This window comes from Callithrix jacchus, chromosome 7 (genome assembly GCF_049354715.1).
Source record: "Callithrix jacchus isolate 240 chromosome 7, calJac240_pri, whole genome shotgun sequence".
Lineage (NCBI taxonomy): Eukaryota > Metazoa > Chordata > Mammalia > Primates > Cebidae > Callithrix > Callithrix jacchus.
In genome coordinates, this window is record NC_133508.1 from 142,943,590 (window position 1) to 142,960,138 (window position 16,549).

At 33.6% G+C, this 16,549-nt stretch overlaps 1 protein-coding gene across 2 annotated transcripts in view; it reads left to right on the forward strand.

The window, feature by feature from the left end:
* COL11A1 (collagen type XI alpha 1 chain) overlaps positions 1–16,549 on the forward strand; it is a 215,057-nt gene that overhangs the window by 120,594 nt on the left and 77,914 nt on the right. For both annotated transcript variants that reach the window (XM_002751147.6, XM_035252270.3), the window contains 6 exons: positions 282–335; positions 5,022–5,075; positions 9,710–9,763; positions 12,420–12,527; positions 12,915–13,004; positions 13,264–13,317. In XM_002751147.6, the coding sequence (XP_002751193.3) occupies positions 282–335; positions 5,022–5,075; positions 9,710–9,763; positions 12,420–12,527; positions 12,915–13,004; positions 13,264–13,317 (414 nt within the window). The remainder of the gene's footprint in view (positions 1–281; positions 336–5,021; positions 5,076–9,709; positions 9,764–12,419; positions 12,528–12,914; positions 13,005–13,263; positions 13,318–16,549) is intronic.

Consider the following 16,549-nt stretch of genomic DNA (forward strand, 5'->3'; position numbering starts at 1 on the left):
TATATGTTCTCTTCACTTATAATTCATATGAGTTCTAAATATTTACAGTGTTCCTGAGGTAACACTGATGTGATGTGCAGTTTTGAGTAGAGTAGTGTGAAAATTATCCATTTTGCTTTTGGATTAGCACTTACTATCGTGGTGCATTACTGTAGTTTTGTCACTGTGATGAAGAATCTGGATGATACATTGTATTTCATCTATACAAATCAATCTCAAAATATAAAGATGCATCTTCTAAGGTGTGTTGTTAACTTCTCCCCACTGCTTTTTATTTCCAGGGTCCTCAAGGACCACAGGGTCCAGTTGGATTCCCTGGACCAAAAGGCCCCCCTGTAAGTGTCAGAGCTTCTCTTTCTCTGTCTCTATTTGACATTTTCAGAGCGTTGAGAGTCACAGAATACGTTTATAATATTTGTTAGATATAATATTGATAAAATCTCTATAAAATTACAATTGATATCAAAGTAGATATTTTCAATTTATGAAATTCGGTGTTTCTGAATATATTTTCAACATCTCTTATTAAGCATTCGTTGAAAGTATGCCAAAGACTAGAAAAACATAAATATCACTCTCTCAGCTGCTCTTTGAGCTGCTCCTCTGTGAATGTAATTGATGACATTATAAATTGTTATCAACTTTTAAGTATTTGGTATATTAGAATTTATCTTTATCTTCCATCATCAATATAACCTTCTTCAAATAGCACTTTCTAAATCCCTCCAACATTTGATATTTCTTAACTCTTGCAAAGATTTATTTATATTAATATTATATCTGTCTCTACAATTGATTTTTTTTGGAAAATGTAATGACAATTCTTAAATCATATCTATTATATGAAATGTATATAATGGATATAATGTAAATAACAAAATCAATTCTTAATGCAACACTCTTGAATGTTCATCAAGCACCTTCATAAAGTTAAATGAAATACTTTGTTTTCGTATTTAAATATTTGTGAGGACATAGAACATACTGTGTGTTTTTATTTTTTATTTTTGGTTTTTGTTTGTTTGTTTGTTTGTTTGTTTGTTTGTTTGTTTTACCACCTTCTCAGTTTCTTTAAGAGAGCGGAGTCAGCTTACCCACATGTCTAGGACAGTGGTTTGCAAATGTAGTTCCTGGCCCAGCAGCATCCACAGCTCTTGGGATATTGTTAGAAATGTAGTCTCACTGAACAAATCACAATTCTGGAGAGGGGTCCAGTCTATCTTTTAAAACACCTCTAGACAGTTCTGATGCATGTGAACTGTGTGAACTGCTGTGCTAGTCCAGCAGTTCACACAGTTCTACCCACATTTTAATGTGCATAATTAAACAATACTACCCACATTTTAATGTGCACACAAATCATATTGGTGAATTATTTATTTTGAAATAATCAAATGTCAAATATTACTTTTACAATAATTTTTAGATACTGTTTAAATTATTACTTTACCACTGGTTTTGCATTATTACTGCAAACATATTAGGAAAGTGTTGTTACCTTTATTACAATGCTATAAAAAGCTAATACGCATAGCTAGTATCAAATATAAAATAATCTTGATACTACCTGCATATGTTTACCTACTATGTCAGTTTTGCTAAAATGTAACAGGAAGACTCTGCAAAGTCTCACAGAGAAATGAAAACATAGTTTCAAAAGTCACTGTATGTATATTTTAATAAGCACTTCCATAATTATTTGTAAGCTATGTGTAATTTGTTTAGCAACATAAAGTTTAGTGATGTATATAACCTCAGCCATATTTCATTCATGTTTGCCTGTATTGCTGAAAATTGCTTTGCTCATGGAATAGTGATTCGTTGTCAAAGAAAGCCACTTGACTCATTTTTTTCCTCAAACTTTTGCAACCCATTGTCTTATGTATCTTTCAACAAGTTTTGAGCCATTGATAATTCATGCATTTTATCTCTAAGAGGTATCACAATGATAATAAATTCCTACACTTGAGAAGCATGCATTCGAGTTGGAGCGACAAGACAGGAGTATTGGTTTCACTGATAAACAAAATGATTTTTATACTATTTTTCTCTAACAAGTGAAACATTAGAGCATGAAATAAAAATACCTCATTTCTCTGGTATGCAATTTTGTGATGTTTGAGATAGAAATGCCTTCATCTGTCAGATAAAGAAAGAAGAAATTAAGGTGGTGAGACATAAAAAAAAAACTCTTCCTGTAAATTAATTTGTTTATTTTTATTGTAACAGGAAAAAAAATTATATATATACATATATGTGTATGATGTATATTCACATAGACATATATATATATCTAAATATTTCCTTTAGATTCTGTTAATCTCATGCCCATATCAGCAGATTCGAGGAACAGATAATCATCCATTTAAGAAAAAAAATAGCTTGAAATAATTAAGGTTTGTAGCATGACTACTATGAGAAACTTTCTATTTAGAATAGAAAACGTCAAAAATCAGTGCCAATGAGAAGTGAGAAAACATCTTTAAACAAATACTTATGCATTTTCACAGATTGCCTCGCCAAATCTGCATACCCTCATTTAGATGAATTTGTTCTCTCTGTCCTGTATCAACTAGATAAAAGGGATGGCCTATTTTGATGAAAAAAATTATTACTTTTACAAAAATACCATAAAATAATTTGGTAATCAGTCTGCTTATTTTGTTGGCTAGTAGTTTGTAGCCATTATAGTCATTTAGGACTAACAGTTTGATATTAGAAGTACAAGTGTAAATCAAGAAAAATGATAATGACACCAATTCTTAATGCAGTATATTAACACTAATCCCTCAGACTATCTAGAAAAGCCATTAAATATTATGTTGCATTCTTCCCAGGATGCAATCACTTAGAGCTAAAATCACTATTTTAAAGTATGATAATATTTTGCAATGAAAGTGTTACCTTTCAGCAAATATGAGATATTTAATTCTTATATTTACAGCTTCTCTAAAAAAATGTAAGTCTTGTGCTAATAGCAAAGCACATCATTTAAGATGCACTTTATTATGGAGAACAAAAAGCCAGACATATTTGATATCTTTCAGCTGTCATCCGTCCTCTCTGTAAAACTTTTATTATTGCCCCAAATTGAAAGCATGTTTATCACCAAACGCATCAAACTAGTGATAAGGCACAGAAATTGTTTTATTTGCTATTTTGTAAAACTGGACCTCAATGAAATCTACTCGCAATTAACTTCAACTTATTTCTGTATGTCACCTCCAAACTGAGGGCAAAACCAAGTCTTAGCATTAATATACACACCTAGTGACTGATAGAAGGGTATGTAATATATGTTTTTGCCATGGTTAAATGACATCCAAAAATGTTTTAAGCCCTTGGTTAAAAACATTTTCCAATTTTGTTTTTTGAAGAAGAGGATGGCAGTAGGTGGCCCTGGAAAACCTGAACAAGTCACTGAGCAAGCCGTGATGTTGTGAAATAGCATAAGAGTTTTTAATTAGAGTTGATAATTTATACAGCAACCAGGATGTCAACAGAGACTACTTAAGGGAGCAGAGATGGTTCTGGCACTGCCAAAAACCTTTCTCCTGAATTAGCTAGCCAACCTAGAAAAGTCTCAGTTGGAAGAAAGCTGTCTGTGAAATTATATTTTGAAGCAAAGTCTTTTTTACATACTAACTTTATACGAACATATGTTAAAAATAGATGTTCAAAAACAAATTTATTTAAATGATTAACATACAGTGAGAGGTGTACCTGTTGTAATTAAAATATTATTATTAAAAGAATCATTTACCTTTATCCAGAAGGGTGATAATATTTCTGTCTCTACCCATTGACTATGTTTTAAATTTTGAATTTGATACCTAATGATTACTGAGTAGAATGAATAATCCATAAGGCAGTATAAAGAAGCAGTCTCTTTCTACTAAGTGTTTAAAATATAGGACGCTCACACAGTTGTTCACTTGAAGTTCGTAGTTAATTGCTTCATTTATTTCTTAAGCCATGACAAAGACAGCATGCTTTATAGAAAGTGATAGCAGTAGATTTGCTCTCCAGTACTTCATAAACATTATGCTTCCAAACGGACATTTAAGAAATCCACTGGGAAAAAATTTGTCCTGACAGCTTCTAAGAATTGAATATACTTATTGTTTCCTTTACTTGAAAAAATTTGAGAGGTAAACTGCCATTGTTTTTATGAGTTTGTATTTCTTTTGCTTTTTTTGTTTGGTTGGTCGGTTGGGTTTTTTTTTTTTTTTTGGTTTGTTGTTTGTTGTTTTTGTTTTTTTTTTTGTTTGTTTGTTTTTGACACGAGTCTCGCTCTGTAGCCAGGCTGGAGTGCAGTGGCGAGATCTCGACTCACTGCAACCTCCAATTCCAGGGTTCAAGCGATTTCCCTGCCTCAGCCTCCCCAGTAGCTGGGACTACAGGCGCACACTACCAGGCCCGGCTAATTTTTTGTATTTTAATAGAGACAGGATTTCACTATGTTGGTCAGGATGGTCTAGATTTCCTGACCTGATCCACCGGCCTCAGCCTCCCAAAGTGCTGGGATTGACAGGCGTGAGCCACCGCGCCCGGCCTTCTTTTACATTCTTATCAGTTAGAAGCTCAAATCACCACTAGAGGGCACCATCTTTCTCTGTTATCCAAGTTTTAATGCACCGGGAATTGAATTAGGAACAAATCACCAAAAAAGGGGAAATATTCATTTTTGAAGTGCTAACGAAGTAATATTTTTTCACAAAAATGAAAATACCAACCTTTGCAAATATTCAGTTAAAAATTATTGGTGCAAATTTAACAAATTTAAGTAAATGTAAAATGTTCAGAAAATACTTCTATAATTCTATTTTGGTTTCAATTCTAGCTACAGAATTGTATTGAAGCGATATACGTGCATATTACTGTATTTAAAATCAACAGAAGAACAAAGTAAAATATCTAATGAAACTACAAAAAGAAAATTTTCTAACATATGACGTTTAGACTATAAAATAATTAAAGAAAAATTTATGACATGTGATATTTAATATTTGTAATTTCAGGGACCACCTGGGAAGGATGGGTTGCCAGGACACCCTGGGCAACGTGGGGAGACTGTAAGTGGCCTTTTACCCTTATTAATAATTTACATCTCTAGCTCCTCATCAGTTTACAGAAAGCTACTTTTTAATGAACAGTTCAATTATTCGATTGAGGAACACTGAAAACTCACTTTCATTAAGCTCTTTATTGAAAGATATACATAAGTGCATACATGGACACAAGAAATATACTTCAGGAAATAGGATGTTAGTTGATGTGATTGTTCTTATTGTCAACCGCAGCGTTTTAAGGAAGAGTTGATGGAGAAGACACCATTATTTTTTGGACATCTCAGGAGAGTCACTCTGACTCTCACTGAAGTCTGTTTATGGAGACATTCTACTCACACCCATCACCTCTCCACTCTCTAAAGACAGCAGATTGCAAATAGCCATGCACATACTACAGCATTCTTTTATCAAGAACTAAGGGATGAAATATTTGCTGATATTGGACCCATTGGCTATAATTGGTTAGGAACTATGTCAAAAGCATCCTTTCTGTGGAACAGGAAAAAAGTAAATCAAAAACGGTCACTAAATTTTACTTATAAATTTATAAAGAATGTAACAGTAAACAAATTGAATGAACAGTTTACCACGCATATACAATTTGGGCAGAGAGAAACTAGCAGCTCCGTTACGTTTACGGATCTTGGTGACCTTATTTATTTTGCCACGGTTACAAAACCAGGCATCTGGCTATCCCAGTGCATTGTTATTCTAACCAGAAATCAGCATGGATTGGCATGTTTCCATGGAATCAATTCTTGCTTCTCACCAATGATTACTTTTATCCAGATTTCTCAAGGAAACCACAAATTCAGACTACCTTTGACTATGTAGTTGAAAATCATGGTAGGGTATTTGGCCAGTCTGAATACGTACTGGAGTTGCACAGCAGTGTACTATAACAAATCTGAAAACGTTATGAATTTTCTGCTATGGAGAAAACGATCTGTCAACAGCCACCCAATTCCTGTCTTGCTTACCATGTGGCAATTCTCAGTTTCACCATTTCTTAGTTTTAGACAGATGGGAAACTTCAGAGTCTTGGATTTCAGAAGCAAAATCAAAATATGATTTAATGAGATCAAAGAATAAAATGTTCGGATATCCTCTTGGGAATGATATCTATATTAAAAGCAGAGATAAACTTTCTAAAGGAGAATCAACATGCAATACGCAAATGCATTCTCATTCAAATATTTCAGACAAATCATTTTACATAAAGTCATTGTATAACTTCCTGGAAATAACTATAGGATGTTCCAAAATGTCTTCTGAGGAAAAGATATCCAGAGAATTACTGTTATAAAATTATTTTTGTCTGTGATTTAATCAAGTGCTTTTATATCTAGCCAAAATAATTATATCACATATAACATTGAGATTTAAATAAACAGAGAAGAAAAAGGCATAATGTTTCTAGAATGAATGTTTCTGTTTTGCAGTTTATCACAGATAAAAGCCAGGATTATTTCTGAAAAATGATATTCCTGATTTCACATCCACTTTTAAGGGAATGTTGAATCATCCCATAGCCTCAAACCTTTTTCTCTCACCTTGTTCTGTGCTGACCCAGATTCAAAAGATTGCCTTGCACAAGAGTCACAGTCTAGAGTGGGCATTCATTCTTTGCTGTATATTTATTATCTTATTCCAATGGAGAAATTTTTAAATTATATTTCAGATTTGTCTCTAATCAGAAATCCATTAAATGTTTATTCTGACCTCTCATATTCATTTGGGTTATTTTAGTATAATAGAAACTATTCCCATTTTTTTCCTGGTGGCCTTAAATAGCTTCAGAGATAGCTCCTATTAAATTGAAATGACCCAAATTTGTCTCAGAAACATAGTGCCAAATCCAGCATTGGTCCTAAAATTGGCTTAGTCTTACAGCAATGATCAGAAAAGGAGTTACGCTTCTGTTGGATCTTAATAGCACATTTTTCAAACTACCCATGTATATATCAAATTAATTTCCATTTTCAGCAACTTTGAAAAACATAATTTTACTAGCTATTCTAAAATTAAATGGCAAGTGTAGTCTTATTACATGACAATATTGAACATGCACACCTTATTGTGAACTGTAAAATTTTCCTGTGTAGTTTATTTGTAAGATTCCCCAAGATCAAATGTATTAGATACCTGCAAACACTCTGAATGGTTTGAACGAGCAGACATGTGCGCAACGCTGTCTTCCAGCTTTCTGAAATCCATCACTCACACAAGTAGGTTAGCAGCCAAGACTTTCTCTTTTCCCTTAGAATGTATGAGTGCAAGTCTGTGTTTTAATTTTTCCCAGACTTTACTCAATTAAGTATTGATTTTTAATCAATTACATTTAATTAATCATTATTACAATCATTTTTGTTTGTGTGTGATTCTTGCTCTCACAGTTACTAAGACAAAAAGCTTTATAAGACATTTTTTTAAAGTTTGGAATTGCCTTTATATCTTCCTGTCCAATTTAGTGATTAAAAATTGGAAGAAGAATAATCCAGACAGAGGAAACAGGTCATGCAAATATATGGTGTGTGGCTATTCAGAAAAAGGTAGGAAGATCAGCATGGCTAGAATTTAGGGTACATTTTGAAAGCAAAGGAAGTAACTGAATTCACATACTGGACCCATATTGCCTAGAAGTTTGTCATCTGTATGTTTAAAAATGAGCTTATTGAGTTGGGGTTTGTGGGCGATGATTCTGGCTAATGTAAACAAGCGAGATAACCTGACAATCAACAACAGTGAAGGAAAGAAGTGATTATAGTTTGAATAGGACCGGTCTACTAGGGTAAGAGAGAAGAAGCTGTACTTGAGGGAGCTTCTCAAGTGACACGTTAGGATGTAATGACTCATTAAGTATGGGCATCGAAGAAAAGTCTGGGATCCGATGACACGCCATTAAATAGGGGGAGAACACAGAAGGAAATTTAAAGGAAAAGATGCATTCAGAAAGTTCCATGTTAGGAATGTTTAAGAGAGACTATATACAATTGAAAATTTCTAGTAGACACTTATTGAGAGAATTTTAGGGCTCATACAAATTAGAGGTTTAGAAATAGCTGGGACTGGAGGAGTTAGCACAGAGATGGCAATTGCGGTCATGCAGGTTGTTGAGTTATTCCAGGGACACATGTATACATTATACCTGTATATATGTGTTTAGGTATCTGTATATGTGTGTATGTAAATCTGATAACAGATTCCAAATCAACTAGTTGAGTTGCTGAAAAATTAAAATTAAGTGACTGATATGCTTATAAAATGCTGAAAAATTTAATGACCTTCCCCTCCAAAATTGATTGTTTTTGCTATTGATAATGATAGCTCAAATAGAACCATGAAAGTCTTAATTAACAGGTTTTAAAAATAGGCGAAATATATTTTCTTTTCCTGTAATATCAATTACAATAATTACAGACTATTTTCTTTACCTACTTATAAAACTTTATTATTATAGATCACTCGTAGTTACTGGGAACATTGTGATACAAATGTGAAACTGCTAGTTCCTACCCATTTTTTCTAGTCTTTTTATTTTCAGTCTGACCAGATGTTATAGGGAATAAAATATTCCGTTTTTTGGAAACTGCTTCTCTAAATATTTTCTATCTACTTCTTTAGCTGTTAAAAGTAAGTTAACTCTCATAAGTAAGAAATTTACCTTTTTTTTTTTGAGACTGAGTCTCGCTCTGTGTCCAGGCTGGAGGTGCAATGGCACTATCTCAGCTCACTTCATCCTCCGACTGCCTGGTTCAAGCAGTTCTCTCATCTCAGCCTTCCTAGTAGCTGGAATTACAGGCATGTGCCACTACACTCAGCTAATTTTTATATTTTTAGTAGAGATGGGGTTTCATCATGCTGTCCAGGATGGTCTCAATCTCCTGACCTCAGTCTCCTAGAGTGCTGGGATTACAGACGTGAGTCACCGTGCCTGGCCAGAAATTTACCTATCTTAATACAGTTATGCGGAATGAATAACCCACAGCCTAAAGAAGTATAAGTATCAGAATACATGCCCAAAAGCTTTTTGTAGTGAGTATATTCTGCTCAAATCAATCAGATGATATTTTAATGACTGCATTATTTGCAAAATGCGTTTACAACTATATCTCATGAGTTTTTACAAGAAAGTATATTGATAAATGCTAAAATAATTACTATGCAAAGCATTAGTTTAATAGATTTATTTTTATATCGTTTTATTTTATAAGATTTTTGGAATGCAATAGAGAGAAATGTATTAATATCATAGGCTGTGAATTTATCTGTGCCTAAAAAATTAGTTAACTGTTTCAAAGAATTTCTAAATCATTTAGTTCATCCATAAACATTACTGGGTTAAAATTGCATATGTTACCTGGTGGAACAGGGCTAAGAATATATTTTTTCTCTAGCGTCATTTATTAAAGGTAATTATTGCCCTGCCATGTGACATACTGAAATGGCAAATTTTGAATTTTAATGAAAACTGAAATAAGTTTAACATAGTAAATTTGTATTTAAGCATTTGAAAATAAATAATTTTAGTCAATAGGTGATTTTATTTTAATGTGACCTACTCAGCTATCTCACAGAATTTTGATTTATGCTTTGTATTGTGTGTAGCTTTTACAGATAATGCTTTGCTTCCTCAGGGATTTCAAGGCAAGACTGGCCCTCCTGGGCCAGGGGGAGTGGTTGGACCACAGGTATGTTCCTTTGCTTTATTTCCCGAGCAAGGTTTTTTGTTGTTGTTGTTTATATTTTAACCTCCCTAAGTTGTAGAAAATCTTCTCAATTTTTCAAAATGATGCATACTTTATTTCAGATTGTATTTAAATATATGCAGCTACTGTACATCAAAAGAAACCAACAAACTCCTATTAAAGTAACTCTTCAATTTGCCTGTAAAAATAAAAGAGAAGAATAAATGAAAATAAATCAGAAAGTTCACACTGAATTTAACATCAAAGCCTGACTGTGACACCATCTACTAATAAAATTACCAAGTTCTTTATAAATAGGTGGACCATTATATTTTTCTAGAATTTTAAGTTATAAACTGGCTTCATGTTTTTTTAGTATAAATTAGATTTAGAAATATACATTCTAAAATTTTAATATTTGTAACACATTAAATGTTTCTTAAGATTTTTGCCTTCATAATAGTGTATTATATCAGGAGTAAAATATTAACTATCTTTGAGTATATACAAAACAATGGCAAAGACAAGTATCTCTTCCAAGGTAGGTGGCAGAAGAAGTCTAAAAATTGGTGCAGTATCCTGAATTATAGTACAAAATAACTATAAAGAGTAATTCATGGTGATAGAAAATAATGTTTTTATTCTCCGCCAAAGCATATTGAATGGGCAGAACACGTTTAGTTTACTGGGCTGGAATTTTGCCCCTACTAATGACAAATTATAACAAAGGAGCAAAGGCAGGTGAATATGTGTTTTAATTATTTAATTGGTTTAGTCTTTTCTCTGTCTCTAAATAGTTCTTAACACTGTAACTCTCACACACACTTGCACATCCAAATACACAGACACACACATCTAGAGAAACAAAGAACTGCATCTTGTTTTTAGGAATATGTGTACGGAAGCAAAAATGAAGAATTATTGGAGTGGTTGATTATTTTACTTCAGAGGCTAATCCTGAGCCAAGGGAAATGTTCTGTTACTTTATAAAGAGTGTAAACATGAGTACTTACTTGTGCTAAAGTCTTCTTCTTAACTTCTTATCAGTTTTAGTTAAAACATTATATATACTTTCTTAGTAATTAGAAAGCTTCCTTCAAAAATACTTTTTTCTGTTTAAAACCAACTTTATAACTATTTTCTGTGAGAAAATTTAACCAGAAAAATTATTCCTATTATTCTTATTATCTATAAACAGGAATAGAATTAGCGTATTCACTAAAATATAACCTCATGGGGTTTAACTGAATATTTTAGGACCTCACGTCTTTCAAAAAAAGCATTTCTGTTCAACGTGGTCATCTAAAACTTCTGAGATGTTTTCTTTTTTGTTCCCCTGAATATATTAAGGCATAAAAATACCAAGTGTTTGACTGAAGATGCACTTTCATTGAACTACTTTTTTTTGGTTCTTTTTAAGAGAAGAAAAATCCAACAGCCTATTTTAAATGTAGCCATACTTTCATGTTAGGACAAAAGATTTGGTTTAATGGGAATAATATAGATTGCAATACCAAATATGCACCTTTTTCATTAAACAGTTATGTGAATCTCAGATGAGTTTTGTCTCAGTGGTGATACCTGTTCAATTATGGTTAATTCTGTATTCCTTACTGTTCAAATTTTGGTGTTCAGATAATTTTTAAAAAATCATGTTTTGGATAAATGTTTGCACATTCCTGTTGAGAAATTACAGCAATTATGTAATTAATGAAATTTAAACCTAGAAATGTATGCCCAAATTGGGACAGGTATATTATTTATCCAAGATGAACCGTTAAGAATATATTTCATTTTTAGAAAAAAAACTATATTTCATAAGCAAATGCAGTAATACATTCTACTGTTTAACATCCTTAGCATCTAAAAATTTTCCCTTTGTTTATCTTTAACTTAAATCCTTCATTTTGCTTTTCGTTAAGATAGAGAGCAACTGATCACCCTTCTCTATTTATACATGAAACTTCTTATACTCTAGCACCACGAACCAGCACCACTCAGGGGACACATAAATGACCTGACATTTTTCACTTTGGCATTCGCTGCAATGTAAGGCAGCTGGTCGTTTGTTATAAGCCGGTGGCTGGGAGGAACTGCCGACCCATACCCACTGCTTTCAGGATGCCCTGCCACACTCCCTAGACTTTGTCAAATGAATATAGATTAACAGTAGAGAGTTTCCAGTCCATGGAGATTCCAAGGAGAACCACTGGTTGTTTGGGTTCTCAAGGTCCTAAGTTTATTTTCAAGTAGTGATTCATTGAGTGGTTGCCAAGGTGGCTTCGATGTCTCTTTACTTCTGAGCTGACTTGACACCTTATAGGAAAAGAAGGAATGGGATAAACCTGTAATTAAAAATCACAGTTTTAATAATATTTGGGCTGGGTCCACTCTGCAGAAATCATCGCCTTAAGCCACTAAAACATCTTTTGGACTTTATTTGTGTACTTCCCTTTTACACTCAGATTCTAACCCGGATTGTATAGAATCTTTTTAGTCTTGCTTGATATGCTACTTCAATGCTTTATATAAAAGTGTTTTGTAGGACATCATAGGAATAAGTGAGAATGATAAATTTTGTGAACATTGTTTTTGAGTTTGTGTTATCTTTGCCAAAAATAAAAGAGCAATCTAAAGTGGTTTTGCTTATGTAATTTAGGGACCAACTGGTGAGACTGGTCCAATAGGGGAACGAGGGCATCCTGGCCCTCCTGGCCCTCCTGGTGAACAAGGACTTCCTGGTGCTGCAGGCAAAGAAGGTGCAAAGGTACAACATGCTCCAGATTTTTTTTTTTTTTTGGCTCAAACTTTCATTTATGTTTTACTGTACTCGCCACTGGTCTACAGATTTCATTTAAATCAATATCAGGAGATGTGTCAGGAAAATATTCAGTGTCGATTTATGATACTCTAAGATATTACTTAACAATTATATAAGACTGTTAGCTCCATTGACCATAAAATTATTAATTTACATGTACCCTTAAATATAGGTAGTGGGTAGTTCATTATAATGCATATGACATTCCACACAATAGTCTAATAATTAATATTCAAATTGTACTTATAGTAGTTTGGAAGTAATTACAATTTTGTTTATAGAAATATGTGTAGAAATTATTCTGTCTTGAAGGATGTTTATTATATTTTTTAGGGTGATCCAGGTCCTCAAGGTATCTCAGGGAAAGACGGACCAGCAGGATTACGTGGTTTCCCAGGGGAAAGAGGTCTTCCCGGAGCTCAGGTATAATCAATAGCTATATAGATAAAGCATGTGATTCAAATTGCTTATTAGAAGCATTTTTTCTCAGACCTTAAAAAGTGCTGAGTAATTAAGGGAATATACGTAAACATATGCATTCGACTATCATTATATATATATATATATATATAGTTTTATCTATAAACATTACCTAATATCCTTATTTTATCAACCAAATATCTCCTCTTATTGGTATTCAATTCATTTAGATTTATTTTCTTTATTTTTTTACTTTTCCAAGGGTGCACCTGGACTGAAAGGAGGGGAAGGTCCCCAGGGCCCACCAGGTCCAGTTGTAAGTATGATGGTAATAAATAGCCAGTCAATTATGATTGTGAATTATAGCTCTTCTATTATTACTCTCATGCTGTGACTACACAGTGTGTGGGAGAGAGAAAATAAACACGTGTCAATCAAATCAGTCAATGCCTAGTTCCTACTGATTGCATGGACTAATGAATGCAGAAACAGAAGGGTTTAGATGATTGGAAATACTTGCTTCTGCTGCTGTCAGGAGGTAAAAGGAGGTATCTTACTTCTTACAGTCCCCAAGGAAATAAATTCTCATATTGAGTAGTAGAAACTCATAGTCATGGAAGGCCTGGAGAGGCTGTAGTTTAAAATTTTTACTTCATTTACCTCTATTATTTTAAAAGTACTTACAAAATAAGATTTTTTTTATTTCTTACATAGTCTATCATTCATTTATTATAAAATACATTTAATTTGTTTGTTTTACTTAAGTTTGTCAATGATACAAAAAACCCATAAGCATAAAAGCATAAAACCTGTAAGCATAATCTTATATATTATCCATATTTCTTTATTTAATCAATCAACATTATGCAATAATTGGCAAATGAGTAAATATCAGATTTTTACCTTATCTTTTTTTCTTGAGATACATATCAATCCCTCAAAAAAGCAATTGAATACATCCTTCTTGTTTCTATAAATTTACCATTATTCTCATCTGTACTCTGAAATGTCACTATGACAGCCAAACTGCCATACTTAGTGGCCTCTTCTCATTATCTTATTTCACCAACCTAAAAAAGCTGAAGTTTGCCTCCACGGCCCTCTACACTTCCTCTCACACAATATTTATTAGTTCTGCTTCCAAAACATTTTACTATTTTTCCCCTTTTCTTCAATTCTACCATCACTGTCTTTGTTCAAACTCTTTCCTTTTCCTTTCTCTTTGACTAATAATCTCTTATCTTTTGACTCCATTTTCTTATCCTCTTCAGACAGTTTAGCCTATAGAATAGTAGTTTAACATACATCCTTAACTATGCCATCCGTCTATCATACCTATCCCATGACTCCACACTGCCTTCGGAAACCAAGCTCCTTATCCTAGCCAGCAAGTCATCTTCACAGTTCAACCCCATTTGTTATAGTCATTTCTTCCCTTTGTGCCTCCCCCTTAATTCTAACAAACTTCATGTCTCAAATTTTTATCTTGCTTCTCAAAACCATGACCATTTCTATTTTGAAAAGAGTATGCAGTGTACATTTCCCCTTCCATTTTTCTTTCAGGAAACTCCATTTTTTCTTTCTCTACTTGACAAAGATCCTACTCATCCATGTAGATAACTCTTAAATGTTAATTCTCTATAAAGTCATCTTTGGATAATTTGCCTCCATTTCATGTATTAGTACAATTTCCCACCTCCCTCCCTCAGCCGACACCCGGAGCCCTTTATTATATCTCCATTTTTAGAAACTACTTTGGAACATAGTCGGCTGTCTCTCTCATTAGCCTGGGAGTTACCTGTTTTATTTTGGTTACTCACAATGCGGTGCCTGGAGCACGGTAATCATCTCATACCAATCGGTTTGAATCATCATGAATTCTAATATTGGAACAAAGTTTATATAACATTAATACTATATCAAGCATGTCATTTTTCAGATTGAGTCACATGATACTTACTCTTTACTTCACTTACATCATATCACAACCATTGAGATAATTATGGAAATGTGGCAAAGACTTTTTTTAAAGAAAATATATTTTGATAACTATATTAGACTTTACTGGGATTCATAAAATTATGAACATTTCCTAATATCCTCAAAAGTTAGTGGCAGTAACATTAGCAAAAATGACAGGTTGATAAGACAAGTGTTCTTATTTGGCTGTAAAATCTTCTAAAATTTTAGTAAAATTTCAGTAAAATCCTCAGACTCTTCCTGGCTGCTCTGAGATGAACTAATCATTGGAGTTGTTACTACGAGGATTAAATTGTTTACTATTATTGTTATTAAGTTACTTTTTTTTTTTTTTTTGAGACGGAGTTTCGCTCTTGTTACCCAGGCTGGAGTGCAATGGCGCGATCTCGGCTCACTGCAACCTCCGCCTCCTGGGTTCAGGCAATTCTCCTGCCTCAACCTCCCGAGTAGCTGGGATTACAGGCACGCGCCACCATGCCCAGCTAATTTTTTGTATTTTTAATAGAGATGGGGTTTCACCATGTTGACCAGGATGGTCTCGACCTCTTGACCTCATGATCCACCCGCCTCGGCCTCCCAAAGTGCTGGGATTACAGGCGTGAGCCATTGTGCCCGGCCCTGTTACTTTTTTATGGAACAAGCACTGAAGCTGTCCCAGGGCTTGGGACCAGTTGAAACCAGTGTATTTGTAGGCTGCATACTATGTTCAGTGGATATAATTTTCAAGATATTAGTTGACAATTGCCTAGTTACATGTAGAATAATATTAAATATAAAAACCAAATGTACTTTTATTCATTTGTTTTCAATTGTGCATTTGACAATTATTACCTACTTTGTTGTATGCAACTGGACATCACCGTAGATATTCCTTGAGATAAAATAGGCTAAACAATTTTGAAAAGAAATACACCAAAGACTAAATGGCATTGTTAGTCGGTTGGTGATTAAATGCCTAATGACATACAAACAATAAACGTTAATTCTATGAGGCAGTGGAAAGAGAATACAAATCAGGGTAAGGGTCACGCAGAAAAGGTGAACTTGGCTTCACAGAATGCAGAAGATTATGAAAATCATTGATGAGCACGAAAATATTAGGAAAGGATGTGATGTTTAATTAGTATCTGTTTTTGCCCAAGTGGGACAAACTTGGGAGATGGACCAACTGTTGTTGAATTCTTGCTAGCATCCAAGCACTCTGCTATTTTACATAATATTAAGCTAAATCAGAGATGCAACATGTAATATAATTACTGAAGCCCTAAAATTGCTAGATGTAGTCTTTCAAATATTTGAAATGTACAGAGCAAGTGGAGTAAACCAGTTGACATTTTAAGAAAACAAATCTATCATTAGTATTTAATATATAACAGAGACAGGAGAGAATAGATTGCAGAAGTCCAGTGACCAATGTCAACGTTGAGGTGAGCTGATGTCTAGGGCAGCGGGGAATCCAAAGGTGGTACAGATGCAGCAAAGACTGAGGAGGCAAGATAGTAGGATTCATGACTAAGATTTGATATGGGCAGCAGGACAAATGAAAACTGAACAATGACCTCAAACTT